The 17,948-nt window shown below is 42.2% G+C and overlaps 1 protein-coding gene across 1 annotated transcript in view; it reads left to right on the plus strand.

The window, feature by feature from the left end:
* Window positions 1–17,948, plus strand: part of si:ch73-173p19.2 (V-type proton ATPase 116 kDa subunit a 1) — a 154,351-nt gene that overhangs the window by 76,252 nt on the left and 60,151 nt on the right. The window contains 4 exon segments of the mRNA XM_051928808.1: window positions 1,499–1,584; window positions 1,747–1,840; window positions 5,713–5,925; window positions 17,251–17,401. Of these exon segments, the coding sequence (XP_051784768.1) occupies window positions 1,499–1,584; window positions 1,747–1,840; window positions 5,713–5,925; window positions 17,251–17,401 (544 nt within the window).

Consider the following 17,948-nt stretch of genomic DNA (forward strand, 5'->3'; position numbering starts at 1 on the left):
CAAAGTGGTCACTGCAGTTCACCAGACCTACAGCGTCACCAAAGGGTGTCATTCTCGACACACCCATTCCAGGGTATTTGTCACATGTATTAATAAAATGCATGGTGTTTTTCATTCCAACAGATGGCGCATGAAACTGAAACTATAAACTAACAAAGGAAATCTCAATAGAAGAAGTGGCAACACTTTAGATTAGGTACTGCAAAAATACGTCTGTTACTTCGCTTACTCTTAGGTAATAAAGGCTGCTTTAGTTCCTAACACTCATAAAACATCAGCAGCTTGGTTATTCATCTCTGTGCTGTGTGATATATGTGACATCGTTAATATGAAGGATTCACAAGTCATACTAAATATGTAATAACCAGAGGAATGCATCTCAGTTAAGCCCCTTCAGCCCTCCAAAGTGATGTTTTTATGACTCGGGTCACATTGCAGAGGATGAACAAACACCTCACTGATGCTTTGTAAGTGTTAGGAGGACACAAAGGAGTGTTTGTCAGGGTCTTGTTACATAACAGAGAATGAGTAACACATGCCCCTAGTACAGTAGCGAAACTAAAGTGTTACAAGAAAAAGGACAGCAAAGACAAAAAGAAGAACTAAACCTACGGGACCCTCGTGACACTCGCACAGTCGCTGATTATCTGATGACAGGGGTCTCCAACTTGAGTCTTACAGACTGGCGTGCCTGCTATTAATGGAATAAAATTATTTATCTCTACCATCTGTTGCATTCCTGCTCTCATTTTGCTACATTTGTATTTTGGAGGAAGAAACACCAAACTTCAAAATATGCCAACCAGGAATACCTGCTGGGTGACGGGAGTGCCCTGCACTGACTGGAGACACACGAAGAAAAGAAGCCGGAAAGGCTAATGCTGTGCGTCCTGATGTCAGCACATTCAGGCACCAGCTCATCCCACCACGGCGTGCTAGGAGGCGCTACTGGGCTCTATAGCCTTCTGATGACCTGTGCCCATCTGTGTGCCAACCGTTTGTAAAGCACACATTGGCACAGGGAGAGTATTTCATTAGGGGCAACATATGTAAAAATATACTGCTGAGAATTTGTAGAGTCCTGGGACTTGGATTTAAATATCAGTTTGACATGAACTATCAATGCAAATTCCTTGAGTATGAGAAAATAATAATATAAAATTATAAATTCTATCTATCTATCTATCTATCTATCTATCTATCTATCTATCTATCTATCTATCTATCTATCTATCTATCTATCTATCTATCTATCATATAGTGCCTTTCCTATCTATCTATCTATCTATCTATCTATCTATCTATCTATCTATCTATCTATCTATCTATCTATCTATCTATCTATCTATCTATCTATCTATTATATAGTGTCTTTAACTCAGTCTATCTATCTATTCAATATTTGTCATATAGCGCCTTTTCATTAATCTGTTTATTTTCTATTATTTTAAGTACTGTAACTACTTTTCTGCTGTAACACAGTTCTTTTGATTTTCAGGTAGAGATTCTGAAGAAGGAGGTTTTCATTATTTTTCTTCAAGGAGAACAATTTAAAGGAAAATAGGAAAAATATGTGAAGGGTGAGTCTTGTTGAAGGTTTTATTTGATTTCTGATCTGATCTCCTCAGTTCAGTTCTTGCTGGTGGCTCGACGGTTCTCCATTTTTAGTTGTTCTTTCTTACTGCACAGCTAACTGGTTGTTTCTCATTTGCTCCTCTATTTGTCGTTTTTCTCTTTTACTTGTAGGTTTCACGTGACGGTCTATCCGTGTCCAGACTCATTGATTTCAAGGATGGAAGTCATCAAGACAGTCCAACACCATATTGAAGATCTCCAGATGGTTGGTAGTCTTGTGCTTATTTATTTTTAAATGATTCATTTTACATTTCGATACTCTTTGTGAAGTGAAGATGTTACACTTGCACATATTTTGTAACCTGCTGCAAGAAACTCTTTTAATTTTAGATTTTAGAAGAAACCAACAACCAAACCAAAACCAGAAGCTAAAAACTCCGCCATGTGCTTACTGATTAGATGAGGCAGCAGAAATCTACTGATTGATTAATTCATTTAGGAATTTGCTGGTTGATTGATTGAAAGGCATTGTAAGCAAAAATGATTCACGAATCCATCCGTCCATCAATAAGTCAGTCAGTCCGTCAGTCTTTCATTGAATTGTACGAGGATTATTAAAGAGCTCAGCCACCTGCACTGCCGCTTGGCTCTTTTCTTGTCACTGGTGCTCAGACCAGCAGGTTCAGGGCCAGATTTGTACCCACAAAGTGTGAGGTTACTGAACACTCGTTATTGAAACATGACAAGCAGGGAGGGTACAGTGGACTCAGAAAGTACTCCGGCCTCTTCACTTTCTGTGTTGTAAATTTCATTTGAAACTGACCAATTCGCCATTTTTGCTCAGCAGTAAGCTATCATCTTCACATTTATCAAAAATCAAAATTGAAAATCTTTCCTTTATAGTATATTTAGACCTTAAATTCTTATACTATACTATACTATACTATACTATACTATACTATACTATACTATACTATACTATACTATACTATACTATGTTATGCTATACTATACTATACTATACTATACTATACTATACTATGTTATGCTATACTATACTATACTATACTATACTATACTATACTATACTATACTATGCCATGCCATGCCATGCCATGCCATGCCATACTATACTATACTATACTATACTATACTATACTATACTATACTATACTATACTATACTATACTATACTATACTATACTCATAGGTATGCTTGGACCATTTGCTGTTGACCTCCAAATGGTGCTCAGGTGTCTCCTGTTTACTTGAATTCCCCTTGAGACATCTCCAGAACTTGAGTGGAGTCCCCTGTGGCCAACTGAAATGACTGGACATCATTTAGTAAGGCACACACCTGTGTGTATAGAAGGTTCTGAAATTCACACTGCATGTCAGGAAGCCAGGAGGTCCAAGGAACTCTCTGTAGACCTCCAAGTGCAAATTATGAGGAGGCACAGATAAGGGGATAAAACTGAAGCGGAGAGTGATCCTAGGAGAACAGCAACCTCAAGAATTGGGAAATGGAAGACGTTTGTAACCACCAGAATTCTTCCTAGTGTTGGCCATCTGGCCAAAATGCCTAACCAGGCAAGGAGATCCTTAGTCAGGCAGGTGACAAAGCCCCCAGTAATCTCTCTAACTAAGCGTCAGAAGATTTCTGCTGTGATGGAATGACCCTGCTGGAAGGATGACCAGCCATCTAGGCAGCACTCTGAGCGCATGAGGAGGAAGAGTCCGAGGTCTGATGTGACACAAGCAGAACTCCAAGGTTTGAAAAAGCCTTCGGACAGAAAAGAAACATCCTGTGTGAACAGCACAAACATCACTGGAAGCGAAACACAAAGTGTTTCATGAATTTTGAGTTCAACAAATTCAGTTTTGTGCCAATTCTGTTGTTTCAAATTCAATTTTGTGCAACTCATAGATAGCTAGATAGATAGATACTTTATTAAGCCCAAGGGGAAATTCACAGATGAATGAATGAATTAATTAATAATATATTAAGATAATTGAAATGTTCTCATGCTGCTCTAAATTTGGTTTTCAGGGTATCAAGTTGCACTAAATTCTGTTTCACTTCAGATTCCATTTTGTGCAAATTGTGTCACTCTGAGTTCAGTTTCGTGGAATTTGTGTCACTCTAAATTCAATTTTGTGCAAATCCTGTCACACCGAGCTCACTTCACCTCAATTGTGTCTGAGTGAAATCATAACGTTCTAAGTTCTGTTTTGCGTGAGATGTGTCACTCAAAATTCAGTTTTGTCTTTTGTAAACGGGTTTTCACTAGAAGCGAAGTGCAATTTATGCCATGAATTTTGATTTTTTAGAAAGCACAGAGTTTTGTGCCAATCCTGTTGTTTCAAATTCAATTTTGTGCATCTCGCGCTGCTCTAAATTTGGCTTTGTGGGTATCATGTTACTCAAAATTCAGTTTCATGCAAAATAATATCACTTCAGATTCTGCTTTGAGCAAATTATGTCACTCTGTCTGAATTTAGTTTGGTGCAAATTGTGTCACTCTGAATTCAGTTTTATGCATGTCACATCACTCCGAATTCAGTTTCACACAAGACGTGTTGCTCCAAATTCAGTTTTTTGTAAGTTGTATCACTTTGAATTCAGTTTTGGGGTAAATTGTGTCACTCTGAATTCAGTTTTACGTGAATCTTATCACTCCAAATTCAGTTTCACACAAGGTGCATTGCTGTGAATTCAGTTTTGAGTGAAATCATGGCGCTCTGAATTCAGTTTTAAGCAAATTGTGTTTCCCCAAATTCAGTTTTGCCTTTCTTCTTGTGTAAACAGCATGAGCTCCAGTGGAATTAAAACACAATTTATGTCATGAATTTTGATTTTTTTTTTTTTAGACAACACAAAGTTTTGCAACAAATTCAGATTTGCACCAATCTTGTTTCAGATTAATTTTTCTGCAACTCAGTCCACTCTAAATTTGGTTTTGGGGGTATCATGTTGCTCTAAATTCAGTTCCATGCGAAATCGTACCACTTCAGATTCTGTTTTGAGCAATTTATGTCACTTCAAATTCAGTTTGGTGCAAATTGTGTTACACTGAATTAAATTTTACACGAATCGTGTCACTGCAAATTCATTTTCACACAAATGTGTTTCTCCAAATTCAGTTTTGAGTGAAATCATGGCGCTGTGAATTCAGTTTTGGGCAAATTGTGTTTACCCAAATTCAGTTTTGCCTTTCTTCTTGTGTAAACAGCACGAGCTTCACTGGAAGCAAAATGAAATTTATTTCACAAATTTTGAGTTTTGAGAAAACACTTGAGTTTTGCAACAAATTCAGACCTGTTACTTTGAATTGTAATTTTGCACAACCTGTGCAGCTCCAGATCCAGTTTTATGTGAAGTGTGTTGTTCTGAATTCAGTTTCACTCAAATCGTATCACTCTGAATTCATTTTTAAATAAATAGTGTCGCTCCAAAGTCATTGTCAGCATGCGTTGCGTTACTCTGAATTCAGTTTCGCACAAGTTGTGTTGCTCCACATTCAGTTTCAAGTGACATCATGGTGCACTGAATTCAGATTTATGTGAGTTGTGTTTCCCCAAATTCAGTTTTGCCTTTCTTCTTGTGTAAACAGCACAATTTATTTCACGAATTTTAAGTTTTGAGAATACACTGAGTTTTGCAACAATTTCAGTTTTGCTCCAGTCCTGTTGCTCCAAATCTCATTGTGCATAACCCGTGGCAGCTCCAGAATCAGTTTTGTGTGAAATGTGTTGTTCTGAATTCAGTTTCACACAAATCATATCACTCAAAATTCATTTTTAAGTGGAGTGTCGCTCCAAAGTCATCGCCATCATGAGTTGTGTTCCTCTGAATTTAGTTTCACACAAATCAGGAATTCAGTTTTACCCGAAATGCGTCACTCCAAATTCAGCTTTGTGTGAATCGTTTTGCTCCTCACTAAATACAAACCTAGTACTCAACTCTGGCCGGGTCAGATTTTCTGAGCCACGTCGCTTATTCTTTAATGTTCATTTATTTCTTTTTCGTGTTCTACAGCACTGCCTGCCAGCTTTGGACTGACTGCATCACATAGTAAGGCCCTCAACCATTGCTTCATTTGTGATCACGTCATTCTCGTATTCTTCTCTCCAAAGGTCCTTAATCAGACGAACGAACATCGTCACAACGTGCTCACCTCTGCAGCAGTCAACATCCAAAACTGGAAAACGAAGGTGAAAAAGATGAAGGCCATTTATCACACGCTGAACCTGTGCAGCATAGACATCACGCAGAAGCTCGTCATTGCCGAGATATGGTGTCCCGTTTCGGACCTCAGTGAAATTCACTCAGCATTAATCAAGGGATCGGTGGGTACTTTTTGGTTCTTTGTTAACTATGGAAGGTTTAAAAGTTTTCAAAATGTTTGACAGAAACAAGATCCAGTCTTTCAGACTGATAGCTTTTATACAGCACACTCCAAAGTAACCATCCATCCATCGTTCAGATCCACTTTGTCCCAGTCGACGTCACAGGAAGACGGAGCTAAGCGAGACAAATTGACCTGCAGGGTCAAAGCACCAAACATCACCGCAGGTCTGCGCCAGGGCAGAAGTGACGTCAGCGCATCTCCAGACCAGCAGTTTGCTAATAAGCGTTATTAGGTCGTCACAAATAAAACTGATTAACACACTAAACCACACCAAACCCTAAACTTAACAAAACTAACTGCTAAACTTAAAAATCTGTCCTACACGCTAATCAAACTAAGCCCTAACATGAACTTTTGTCCTATAACTGCCAGTCTGGAAATGCTGGCGTGGACCTGCAGTGGCGTGTGCTGCTCTGGCTCACTAGCTCTGTATTGACATGTACTGAATAATGACCACTAGGTGGCAGTAATAGTTTTACGGCAGTTATAAACATTAACCGTAAGGCAGTTCAGGGCAGACCAAGTCGTCCATGATGAAGCAAAAAGAATACACAATTGTTTGTTGGCATCAATAAATATAGACGACCCCGAAATTTGCGGGGGTTACGTTCCTAGAGCACCCGTGAATTGTGAAAAACCTCGAATTTTGGATGTGGTCAAAAAAGTGCCTAGAAATGCCTATTTTTATAGTTTAAACCCTAAATAAGCCCCCAAAACACTTTAATTTCATTTCAAACTCAGCTTAATACATTACCCTAAAAATAAAGAAACCCGTCTACTGTACAGTCCTGTACTGCTATGTCTGCCGCAGTGCTAGAATGTAAAATCCCGATGTTCTCCCTAAATGTACTGGAAATCATGCAAGAGCGGTTTCTTTGGTATAAGTAGGGTAAATATGTAATAATTTAATTGAATAAAAATACAGTAAAATGTACGGATACTCACCAATAATGGATGATATTGATTGAAGATGATGATGAATTAGCTGTGCAGTATGATGAAGGTATGTAATGAAGATAATGACTGCACAGCAAAGCAGAGGATTTACAGCTCCTCGAGTGGCTACTGCGGCATAACTTTTTAGTTCCGGGAGCAAATCCAGTAGTTCAACCTTCTCCTGGAGTGTCTTAAACTTTTTTCGTGCTTTGGTTCATTGCCAGAAGCCTTAGAAGGTGCAGGGTGTTTGGGGAACATCTTAGGGCTTTAAGAAGAACAAAACGAAAAACACGAGAACGCTCAGCGAAACACTCGAGAGAGCGACACGCAGTAAACTGTTATGATACGGGAATGCTAGGCTGCATCTGCTGGAGATGCGTCACAGGGCAGCAGCCAGTCAGTAGCAAAGAGAAATGAATAATGCTCTTGGATTGGCTACTTTCACTATCACCAGCCGCCAATTCCTCTACAGTTGCTTTGTGTTCTCTCTACAGTACAGTATTGCCATGAAAAAAGCCATAAAAAAAGTGCGGAGGATAATTACGGTTTCTGCTAACAATTATTAGTCAGGTTCTAAGGAAAAATCCGAAAACGACTGAGGCCATGAACTCTGAACCGCGACTTTGCGGGGGTCTACTGTAGTCTGTTTCTGCAATACAGCAAAAGAACTAAACAAAATTTCATCAGCCACAGTTACAAACTAGAAATCCCTGCTTCAGGGTGAGCCAGTCCATCCATCGTTTTTCTGAACTCCTTAATTCAAATTCAGATTTGTACAGCCTTAGCGTGTTACCCAGCAGCACTGAACATAAAGTGAGAACATAAGAAGATTGGAGAATGAGACGAGAACATTTCAGTCCATTTGTCACTTGTTTGCTTAGCTAACAGCTGAGCTGTCTCACCATCTCATCCGGATCTTTCTTAAAGGCTGTCAAGGTTTCTGCTTTAGCTGCATGGCTCAGTAATTTATTCCAGAGTCCCAGAACTCTCAGCGTTAAGAAGGGCCTTCTGTCCTCAGTCCTCAATGCACATCCTCTTAACTTCTACTGGCGTCCTCACCATTAAGGTGAAAGAATTCTGCTTGATCTACTTTATCAATTCCTCGGAGGATTTTGAAGATCTGGATTAGCTCCCCATGTAGTCACCTCTGGTCGAGACTAAACAGGTTTAATTCTCTGAGTCTGCCACAGTAGGACACATCGTAAAGTCTTGAGATTCACCTCATTGCTCTCCTCTGTGCAGCTTCAAGTGCTGCTATGTCTTCCTTATAGCGCAGTGACCAGAACTGTATGCAGTTCTCCAGATGTGGTCGGTCTATCTATCTATCTATCTATCTATCTATCTATCTATCTATCTATCTATCTATCTATCTATCTATCTATCTATCTATCTATCTATCCTTTTCTTTAGAAACGATTCATGGTTACTATATGCTTAAGATGAGCAAGTCAAAAGTACACTGGTGCCCCCTAGTGGTCAAGACATTAACAACAGCAAGGCACACGTTTTCCAGTGTAATCTGCACTGCAGGGGACACTTAGCCACCCAGGATGAACCTGGAAAATGGTTGTTAAATTGTCAAAATGGACAAAAACACAGTCAGACAGAAGAAGGTTTGGGGTTCCATCCAGGAGATCTCCATATATTGCTGGTGTTCTCTGTTCCTCGTTTTCCTCCTACTACTCTCTGTTTCAGTGTCTCCATTGTCTTTAAGGATCCAGTTCCACAACTCTTTTCTTCGCCTGTAGTTCTCTGATCAGTTCTGCTCCTCCTTGTCTCCAGTCTTTGGTGTTTCCATACAACCCTTCATGACGTCTCTGTCCTGCCTCTGTCTTTCTGCTGACCATCCCTCCTCTTTGTAAGCTGTGCTAAGTTCTTGCTACAATGCTGTAGAATGATCTCCCTTTATCCAATCAAATTGCACCCAACTTATTTGTGTTTGGGGGTCTTTTGAAAACACACCTTTTCATTAAGTATTTTGGATCTGCTTATCTTCTGTTGTATTGGACGGCTGTTGTTGTAATGACAAAGCCTTGAGGAGACTGATGTGTGCCTTAGTCAAGTTGTAGGTATACAGTAATTGTGCAGTTATTCTACTTCCTTGTGCTCGCTTGTTTTCATCTTCTTCTCTGTTGCTTTGATGCTTTCATATATTATAACTTGCTTTGTAAGTTGCTTTGAATAAAGGTATCTGTTAAGTAAATAAATAAATAAATAATGCATGTTCATGCAAAAAGACTGGAAAAGCAATGAGATGTAGTATTTCAGCACCCTCTAGTGGTGACTGGACAGTATCTGCATCTTCTAAGCTCTTGGGTTTTTTAGAGGCAGAACATTCTGTCGAAAATTCAGTCAAACCGAACACATAATATAACGTTTTGCGCCCTTTGCCTTACACGTCAGCGATGTTATGCAGTGCGTCCAGTCGTTTGTTTCTTTCTCGACACACCCATTTCAAGAGCACCTCGGGTTTTGTTCTCATGAAACATCCTCATGCTGTGGTTAAGTTCAGGGTTGATGTGACTCGTGAATCACGCCGACTGTCATTTGCGTAGGACTGTCCCTCAGGTAGCGACACTGTTACGTTGCACTTTGAGCCACAGCCACACCTCTCCTGGATTTTCCGCCGTGTGAGTCATTTGACATAAACATGCGATCCGATTGGCTGATCAGTGAAGCACCTGACTTGCGGAGCTGCCAAGATCTGTGGACCTCCTTGAGCTTTCTCTAAGTGATGCATCCTGTCGGGTGGTCATCTCCTTTACCTTTCTATTGAAGCCTGAATGGGATGCGATGTCAGACTTCCTCGGACCACTGCTCCTCCACTCTAAAGAAGGTAACAGAGACTGAATGAAAAAAAAAAAGTTCCACTCCCCTGCTACGCCCCGGTGTACCCCAAAAGAAGTCCGTGTGAGAGGATCACCGTTCCTGTGTGTGTGCGACAGCTGACACAGAGAGAGAGAGTGAGATAGACAGAGAAACTGGATCCGGTGTGTGGGGAATGAGTGGGTGGTCCTGCTTCCTGCCCTGAAACCAGTTCTACCAGGAATAGGCTCTGGCCTCATGTGACCAGGAACTGGAATAAGCAGGTTTGGGAATGGCCGACTGACTGACCAATGTTTTTCAAGAGGTGTCAGCAATTCAGTGTTTAGTAGTCAATAAAATACAAAAGAACGTAAGTGTAACAACCCAGATGGGTCATTAAGCTCTTTAGATGTCCCCTATTTCTGCCAGCAGATGAATTAAAACGCACAAAACTCCCCAGGGAGAGGCGGAGAAGAGCTCCTTCCAAATGGATCAATAGGTTTAAACGTGAGGATGCCCACTGCAGTGTGTGTGCTGCCATCGGGGGAACTCAGGGCCGACTTAACAGCATCATAGACCCCCAGGCAAAGTAGTGTAATGGGCCTCCTGTTTTGATAGCACAAGAGAAACATACATAGGCATCAGAAACATCATGGGGCCCCGGGCAGTGCCCATTGTGCCCATACGTTAAGACGGTCCTGGAAGAACTGAGAGACCCTGAGCTTAAGACAGGTGGTCAGCACACAGATTCATCCATCCATCAATCCATTATCCCACCCGCTATATCCTAACTACAGGGTCACGGGGGTCTGCTGGAGCCAATCCCAGCCAACACAGGGCGCAAGGCAGGAAACAAACCCCAGGCAGGGTGCCAGCCCACCGCAGACACAGATTCATTGTTTTTGTAATGGCAGCTTCTTTAACAACACCCGACAATTTGATGGCAGCCTTTAAGTGTCAAGTGCTGAAGATGTACTGTCTCAGTATTACAGACGGATGGACACCTTTTACATGTTTTTAATGTCCTATATTTTATCGTGGAAGAGGTTCAGGGGTGACCCTATCTGAAAATTTAGATTCTTTACTATGTAGACCCACACATAGCTCCTCCACCCAAGCCTTTGTCCTTCTGTTACTGCACTCAGGAGTCCCAATGCCCTACCACCTGGGACGAGGGGTTGGCTTCACCCTGGGTTATCTGCTACTGTAACTTCAGACCCCTATCTCGGATGCGCCAAATCTGTTAAGACAGATGAACACGGCAAGCCGGGCAGCCTTTTCAAATTTTACATTCACTTCTTAAGATGCCTGAAGCAGAAGCAAAGCAAATGAGAGCGACAATCACACCATACAAACTGGACGTTTAGCAAAGACGCAGCCTTCAGGTCAGTGTCCACTAGGGGGCGCTCGCTCCCTGGGAATGACGACTTTTGTGATTGTAGCATGTTACTTAACCCGAATCTATATAGATATCTCTCTCTATATATATAAAATCCAACGTCAGTCTGTCTGTCTGTATGTCTGTCGGTCCGCTTTTCACGAGAGAACTACTTCACGGATTTAGATCGGGTTTTTGTCTAGAATTTGCTTGAACATTCCGGTTGATTTTGCGACTTCTCTCATCACAGTAAGTATCATAGTTCACTTGCAGTACCGATTTATTTGCGCGAATACGAGAGAGAGGCTGCGGGCCGAGGGCAGGGGGAGGTGGGACCTCTGGAGTGGGGGAGGTAGGCGGGGGCCCTCCTCACTCATGCACAAGTCGCTCTACCTCTCGCCACGTGTTGGAGTGTACCTCACCTCCACTTGGCCAGTGATACCTGTTTGCTCAGCAGACATCATCATCTAGAGATTGCTAAGGAGTAACGTTTGACGTTTTTGAAAGAGAGATCAGAGCTACGTGTGATTTAGAGGGTAGCTGCTCATTGGCAGAGATATCATGGCCACGTGCTCTTCTCCCCACGCAGTGAAGAACACGATCAGATACAGTGCTGACGTTTGACGTTAGAGAGTACCTACCTTCCGCTTAGCCAGTATTACAATTCTTTGTTATTGATTTTTAAAGTTTGTCCTGTGTCACTACTACGTGGGCAGAGCCACGGGGGACAGCCAGTACAAGATATATTTGCTCAGAGCAGAGTGACATATTCCTACAAGGTCGCTCTCCGTTCTTGTCTTTCTGCCGCCAGTCTTCACTCTCATCTCTTCCCATATCTTCTGCATGTGTGCTGCAAGTGTGTGAGTGTCTCTCTTGGCATTTCAAGGAGAGAGTTTCCTTGTACGGAATAGACAGTAGAACATTGTTTTTAGAACATTACAACAATCTGGACGAGAACGGGCCATTCAGCCCACTAAAGCTCGCCAGTCTTGTCCACTTATTAATTCTAAAAAAACATCAACTTGAGTTTTGAAAGTCCCTCGAGTCTTATTGTCCACCACACTGCTTGGTCGCTTATTCTAAGTGTCTATCGTTCTTTGTGTAAAGAAAAACTTTACTAATATTTGTGTGACATTTCCCCTTAACAAGTTTCCAGCTGTGTCCCCGTGTTCTTGATTAACTCATTTTAAAGTCACCGTCTCGACCCACTGCATTAATTCCCTTCATCATTGTAAACACTTCAGTCAGGTCTCCTCTTCATCTCTGTAAAGTATCAGCTCTTTTCATCTTTCCTCATAACTCGTCCCCTGTAGCTCTGAATCAGCCTAGTTGCTCTTCCCTGGACCTTCTCTAGTGCTGTTATGTCCTTTTTGTAGCCTGGAGACCAAAACTGCACACAGGACTCCAGATGAGGCCTCACCAGTGTGTTATAAAGCCTGAGCAGAACCTCCTGTGACTTGTACTGCACACATCAAGGCGCTATACAGTATAACCTGATATTCTGTTTGCCCACTTAATGGCTTCTGAACACTGTGTCAGTTGATAGTGCCATGTCCACTATGACTCCTAAGTCCTTCTCATAGGGTGTACTTTCAATTTTCAGATCTCCTATTATGTATTAAGACCTAACAAGACCTAAACTAACTCAAGACTTAGGCTTAGCTCTTTTAATCTTTCCTCATAACTCATCCCCTGTAGCCCCTTAATCAGACTAGTTGCTCTTCTCTGGACTTTCTCTAGTGCTGTTATGTCCTTTTTGTAGTCTGGATACCAAAACTGCACACAGGACTCCAGATGAGGCCTCACCAGTGTGTTATAAAGGTTCAGCAGAACCTCCTGTGACTTCTACTCCACACATCAGGGCGCTATATAACCTGACATACTGTTAGTTTCTGAACACTGTCTGTCAGTTGATCGTGTCAAGTCCACTACGACTCCTAAGTCCTTCTCATAGGGCGTACTTTTGATTTTCAGACCTCCCATTGTGTATCCAGTCCTAATAAGACCAAAACTTAATGCAAGCGATAGGCTCAGCTCTTTTCATCTTTCCTCCTAACTCCTCCCCTGTTGCCCTGAATCAGCCTTGTCGCCCTTCTTTGGACTTTCTCTAGTGCTGTTATGTCCTTTTTGTAGCCTGGAGACCAAAACTGCACCCAGGACTCGAGCTGAGGCCTCACTAGTGTGTTATAAATTTTCAGCAGAACCTCCTGTGACTTGAACTCCACACATAAAGGCGCTATATAACCTGACATTCTGTGAGCCTTCTTAATGGTGTAATGAAATAAAGATGCTGGAAATCTCCAAAAAGAGTTGGGAAATGACCCTGTCGGACACAATGGAAAAAATAGCGAAAAAAAGTGATCAAAAACAAGAGCATTTGACAACGGAGTAATGAATACAGGAAATGACATCAAATGCAAAGAGACAGAAGTGACGTCATCATGGAGGGCCAGGTGTGACGTCATTATGACGGCACCGGAAGTGACATCATAAGAGAGAGGCGGAAGTGACGTCATCAACGGATTTCAGAGATGGGATTGTTGGATGGAAGCCATTTTGGGTGACCGGAAGTATTGCGGGTGAGTTATGGTTTATCGTCTTTGATTCTGTGGGTGGAGAGAGAGAGATGCATTAGTACATACTATCATCTCTTTATCCCTTATGATTTCATTCACCTTTGGGCTTGTTGGCTGCCTCCTAAGAGCATGTGTGTGACAATGGCTTCTGAACACTGTCGGGAAGTGGATAGCTTAGAGTTCTCTGCGACTCCTAAATCCTTCTCACAAGGTGGACTCTCGATTTTCAGACCTCCCATTGTGTGTTCAAACCTCATATTTTTCCTCCCTACATGTAATTATTTACGTTTACTGACATTACATTTCATTATCCATAAAGCTTCCCAAGCCTGTGTGCTGCTCAAGTCCCTCTGTAAAGATTCAAGAGATTCTCGATAATCCACCAATCCACCTATCTTGGTATCATCTTGCTAACTTAACCAGCTTGTTATTGATATTCCTATCTAAATCATTTATATTTATTAAAAATAGTAGCGGCCCCATCACTGCCCCCTGCTGGTCACCACTCTTAATGTCGCCTAATTCTGATGAGGGTCCTCACACCATCACCCACTGCTTCCTGCATCTGAGCCAATTCCGCCCAATTCTACCCACCACACCTCGGAACTGCCATTTCTTTAAGTTGGATGCCCACCCTCTCATGTGGTGCCTTATCAAATGCTTTCTGAAAGTCCAGGTCAATAATACCAACAGTTCCACTTTGGTCGTATCCTTTTGTTGTTCCACATAGGATTCCAGTCTGTTGGTATAACACGACCTCCCTCGTCTGGCCCCATGCTGACTATACCTACCAAGTGTTGCTCCATCTTCTCCTTAATAATTCCTTCCATTAATTTTCCTGGAATGCACGTTAAGCTCACTGGCTTATAGTTGCTTGGATCTGCACCAGTCGCCCTTATTATATAATGGGATCATATTTGCCAGTCCTTCAGAATCTTCCCAGTATGCAGTGACTTCAAGGGTTTATATCTGTACTTGCTAGCCTCCTTATGAACTTGTGGGTACAGTAAATGCCACGACGTGACACCCACCATGACTTGACATCACAGGATTGCCAGTCCTCCTCAGTCTTCTCCTTATTTGACCCTCCACTACAGAAGCCTTGAAAGAACCGCATTAGCGGGCCAGAGGTCAGTGCTGCTGCCTTCACATCTCCAGATTCTGGGCACTGCCAGTGTGGAGTTTTTCATATTCTACCCATGTCTGCTTGAATTTTCTTGTTTATCCTTTTACGTTCTAAAGTCATGCAGGTTGGCCGCTCTAGTAGACTGGCACTCCAGTGGTAATTGTGCCCACAGGTCTACCCGTGACCGTGAACTTGCATGGCAGGACTACGCCAGTGTGATTTGTAAATCGCATTAGGCGGAAGCGTCAAGTAAATCAAAATGCCAATGTGTGTTCTGCCAAGCGCCGAAGCTCCCAGCTCTCCATCCAAACACGATTACGCGGCTCTAATTTATTGTTTAACCAGAGTAATGTGGTAATGACAAACAGCTAGGCGGCCTCATTGCAATTCCAGGACGTTCCCATTTGGATAATGCTTAATATGATATTAATAAAAATGAGATGTCACGTTATGAAATGTTGCATGCATGAAGAACAATTTAGAAGTAAGGAAGCAATCTGGAAAATCGATATCCCTTGTGATGCGGCATTAAAGTGGCACTGCAGCTGATTCATTATCTCAGGTGTACATTACTTAGCCCCGCGGCGCCCCGTTGTGCGTTAAGGTCGTATAAACTAAATTTATTGCGCATAACCCGCTAACCTAATTAAAATTCAGCCCTCCTCACAGCATCTGTCTTAGCCCTGCCAATGATGAACTTGTCTCAAGTAAACAGACTCTGACAAGGGGACTGAAAAATGGCAAAGCGTGGCACGCATAGAACACTTTTAGCACCTTCTTGCCAGGCTCGAAGCAGGCTTGTGTTCTCTTTGGATGAGCCAGTTTGGGTTTACAGTATTTAGGAGTTGTAGGGCTTCGGAAAATTGCCAAGGCGTTCTTCACACTTCTGTTTATGGACAAAGGAAAGAGCTTCAAGTTCATGGCTCTCCAGTCTGCCATCTTTGTTCCTTTTTGAGCTCCAGTCATGCAAGTGAAGCTGGGATGACGGGGAGATCAGTGGTGTCATTTACATTATGGGTACCAGCACAAAGCTGGTGCCAAGACAGTCAGGAGGTCATATGTACAGTAGCTGTCAGTTGTAATATGACAATGCATGGAGAAAACAGTCACACCATTTATAGCGCCTTTCAGTAGTGGGCATCCTCTCCAGAAGCAGTATGCCCATAGTTGTACAATGGGAGCTAATTAAGGAGAGGAGACTGGAGTCAGCGGTGGGATCCTGTGTTTCATTATATAAGTAGCACCTTTCCAAATTTTCAAAGTTTCATTTTATTTACAATGTAAGGTCTGCCAGGTGAAGCGGTACACTGAGAGTCACCCGAGGTGTCAGCGGTGGGATTTGAACTTCAGATGATGTGAAAGGAGATTAAATACAAGACAATACAACACTTGGGACAGAACAGACGGATTGAGGAATACGTGTGTCCTGTCCTGTGTATTGTTTTGTATTGACCCCCACTGCACACCCATCCTACCTGGAAAGGGGTCTGTCTCTTTGAATTGCCTTTCCTGAGGTTTCTTCCATTTTTTGGGGGGGGGGGTCCTCGTCTTCTTAGAGAATCAAGGCTGGGGGGCTGTCAAAAGCCCATTGTGGCCTTCCTTGTGTGATTTTGTGGCTAGGCAAAAATAAATTGTATTGTGTTGTATATTACATTGTGCCTCATTATATGGCACCTTCGCATACAGTATTTTCATTTTATCTGCTTGTCGCGCTGGGCGTCGATCATTTAAAAGCCTGTCCTTTTGCCACTTCGCATCTCTGCCGCTCACGTTGTGAAGGGGGTGGGGTTTGGCTGAACGCACGCTAAGGAGAAGAAGTTGGATCATCTGCTGGCTTTTTTTAAATGTTGTCTCACTGCCTTATGTCACGTGACATTAAATTGTCTTCCGACAAGATCACATCTCGTCTCCCTAGTCTTCCTCTCAAGATATTTTTTTATAATAGAGAGATAGAAATTCTTCCATGTGAACTGGTACACTGAGAGTCACACGGAGAGTCAAGCAGTGGGATTTGAACTTCAGATGTTGCGAAAGGGGGTTACATACAATACAATACAAAACAGAAAAGAACAGAAGGATTAAGGATGACTTTGCTTTGTAGAAGAAAATCTTTGCTCTCCTCCCCATCAGAGCTCCAAATTTTAGATCCCTAATGAGTAAACCTAGATGTGGATTGGGGGTGAACTTCAGTACTTCTTACTTCCTGGGTCAGCTGCGCTTCAGCAGTGAAAACCAACCAGAGAGCAAAACAAATGTCAAATAGAGGGGGTTGTGCAGGTTGTCACTTTTATCTAACACCCCAAACCATGTTACTCAGTTAAACGGCCAATCGATCTTTGCTCTATATAGCCCCTTTCGTGGACCTTCACACAGGACAAGCCAATAGAACCCACCATTGCTTTTACGTGAAACTCATTAACGGTGCCATGTGTGTCATTTTAGGAGAAGAGTGGCTCGAGTCTCCATCCAGTGCTGCACAGAATAGAGAGCCAGCAGACTCCCCCCACATTCAACAGGACCACCTCTTTTACCTCCAGCTTCCAGACCATCATTGACTCATATGGAGTTGGAGACTACCAGGAGATTAATCCAGGTAGGAATACACCTGGGAACAGTGATCTTGGGGTGAGCATTTGGATGTGTAGGGAGGGCAACTAAATGCCAAAATAATGTAGACGTTTACATATTTTTCATTGGGTGGACAGACAACCCTTTTAGGTGGGCACTTGATCACCACCACCCCTAGCCACCCCCTTGCCTGAGTAGCAGGTAGACAAGATGATAGAGGAGTGATTGAAATAATTTTTCAAACTTCAGAATGTGCTATTAAATATCTCAAAAGTGTGTGTTTTTGACAATCACAAAATATCCTCGGCTCAAATGCAGCTAAGTTTCCATGTTCCATACCTAGAATAATGCAAAGCAAACCCAAGATAATAAAATCTAATGCAAAGTGGCCTTGGGTAGCTTTTTTACCCACTGGTTTTACATAATTCTTTGAGGTAAGCCTGGTAGATCCTACCTACTACACCATTATAGGAAACTATCACTACCTTGGCCCACATGTTGCCAAGTTTCTGTGTTCTATACCTAGAATAATGCAAAGCAAACCCAAGATAATAAAATCTAATGCAAAGTGG

Source organism: Erpetoichthys calabaricus, chromosome 6 (assembly GCF_900747795.2).
Source record: "Erpetoichthys calabaricus chromosome 6, fErpCal1.3, whole genome shotgun sequence".
In the NCBI taxonomy this organism is placed as follows: Eukaryota; Metazoa; Chordata; class Cladistia; order Polypteriformes; family Polypteridae; genus Erpetoichthys; species Erpetoichthys calabaricus.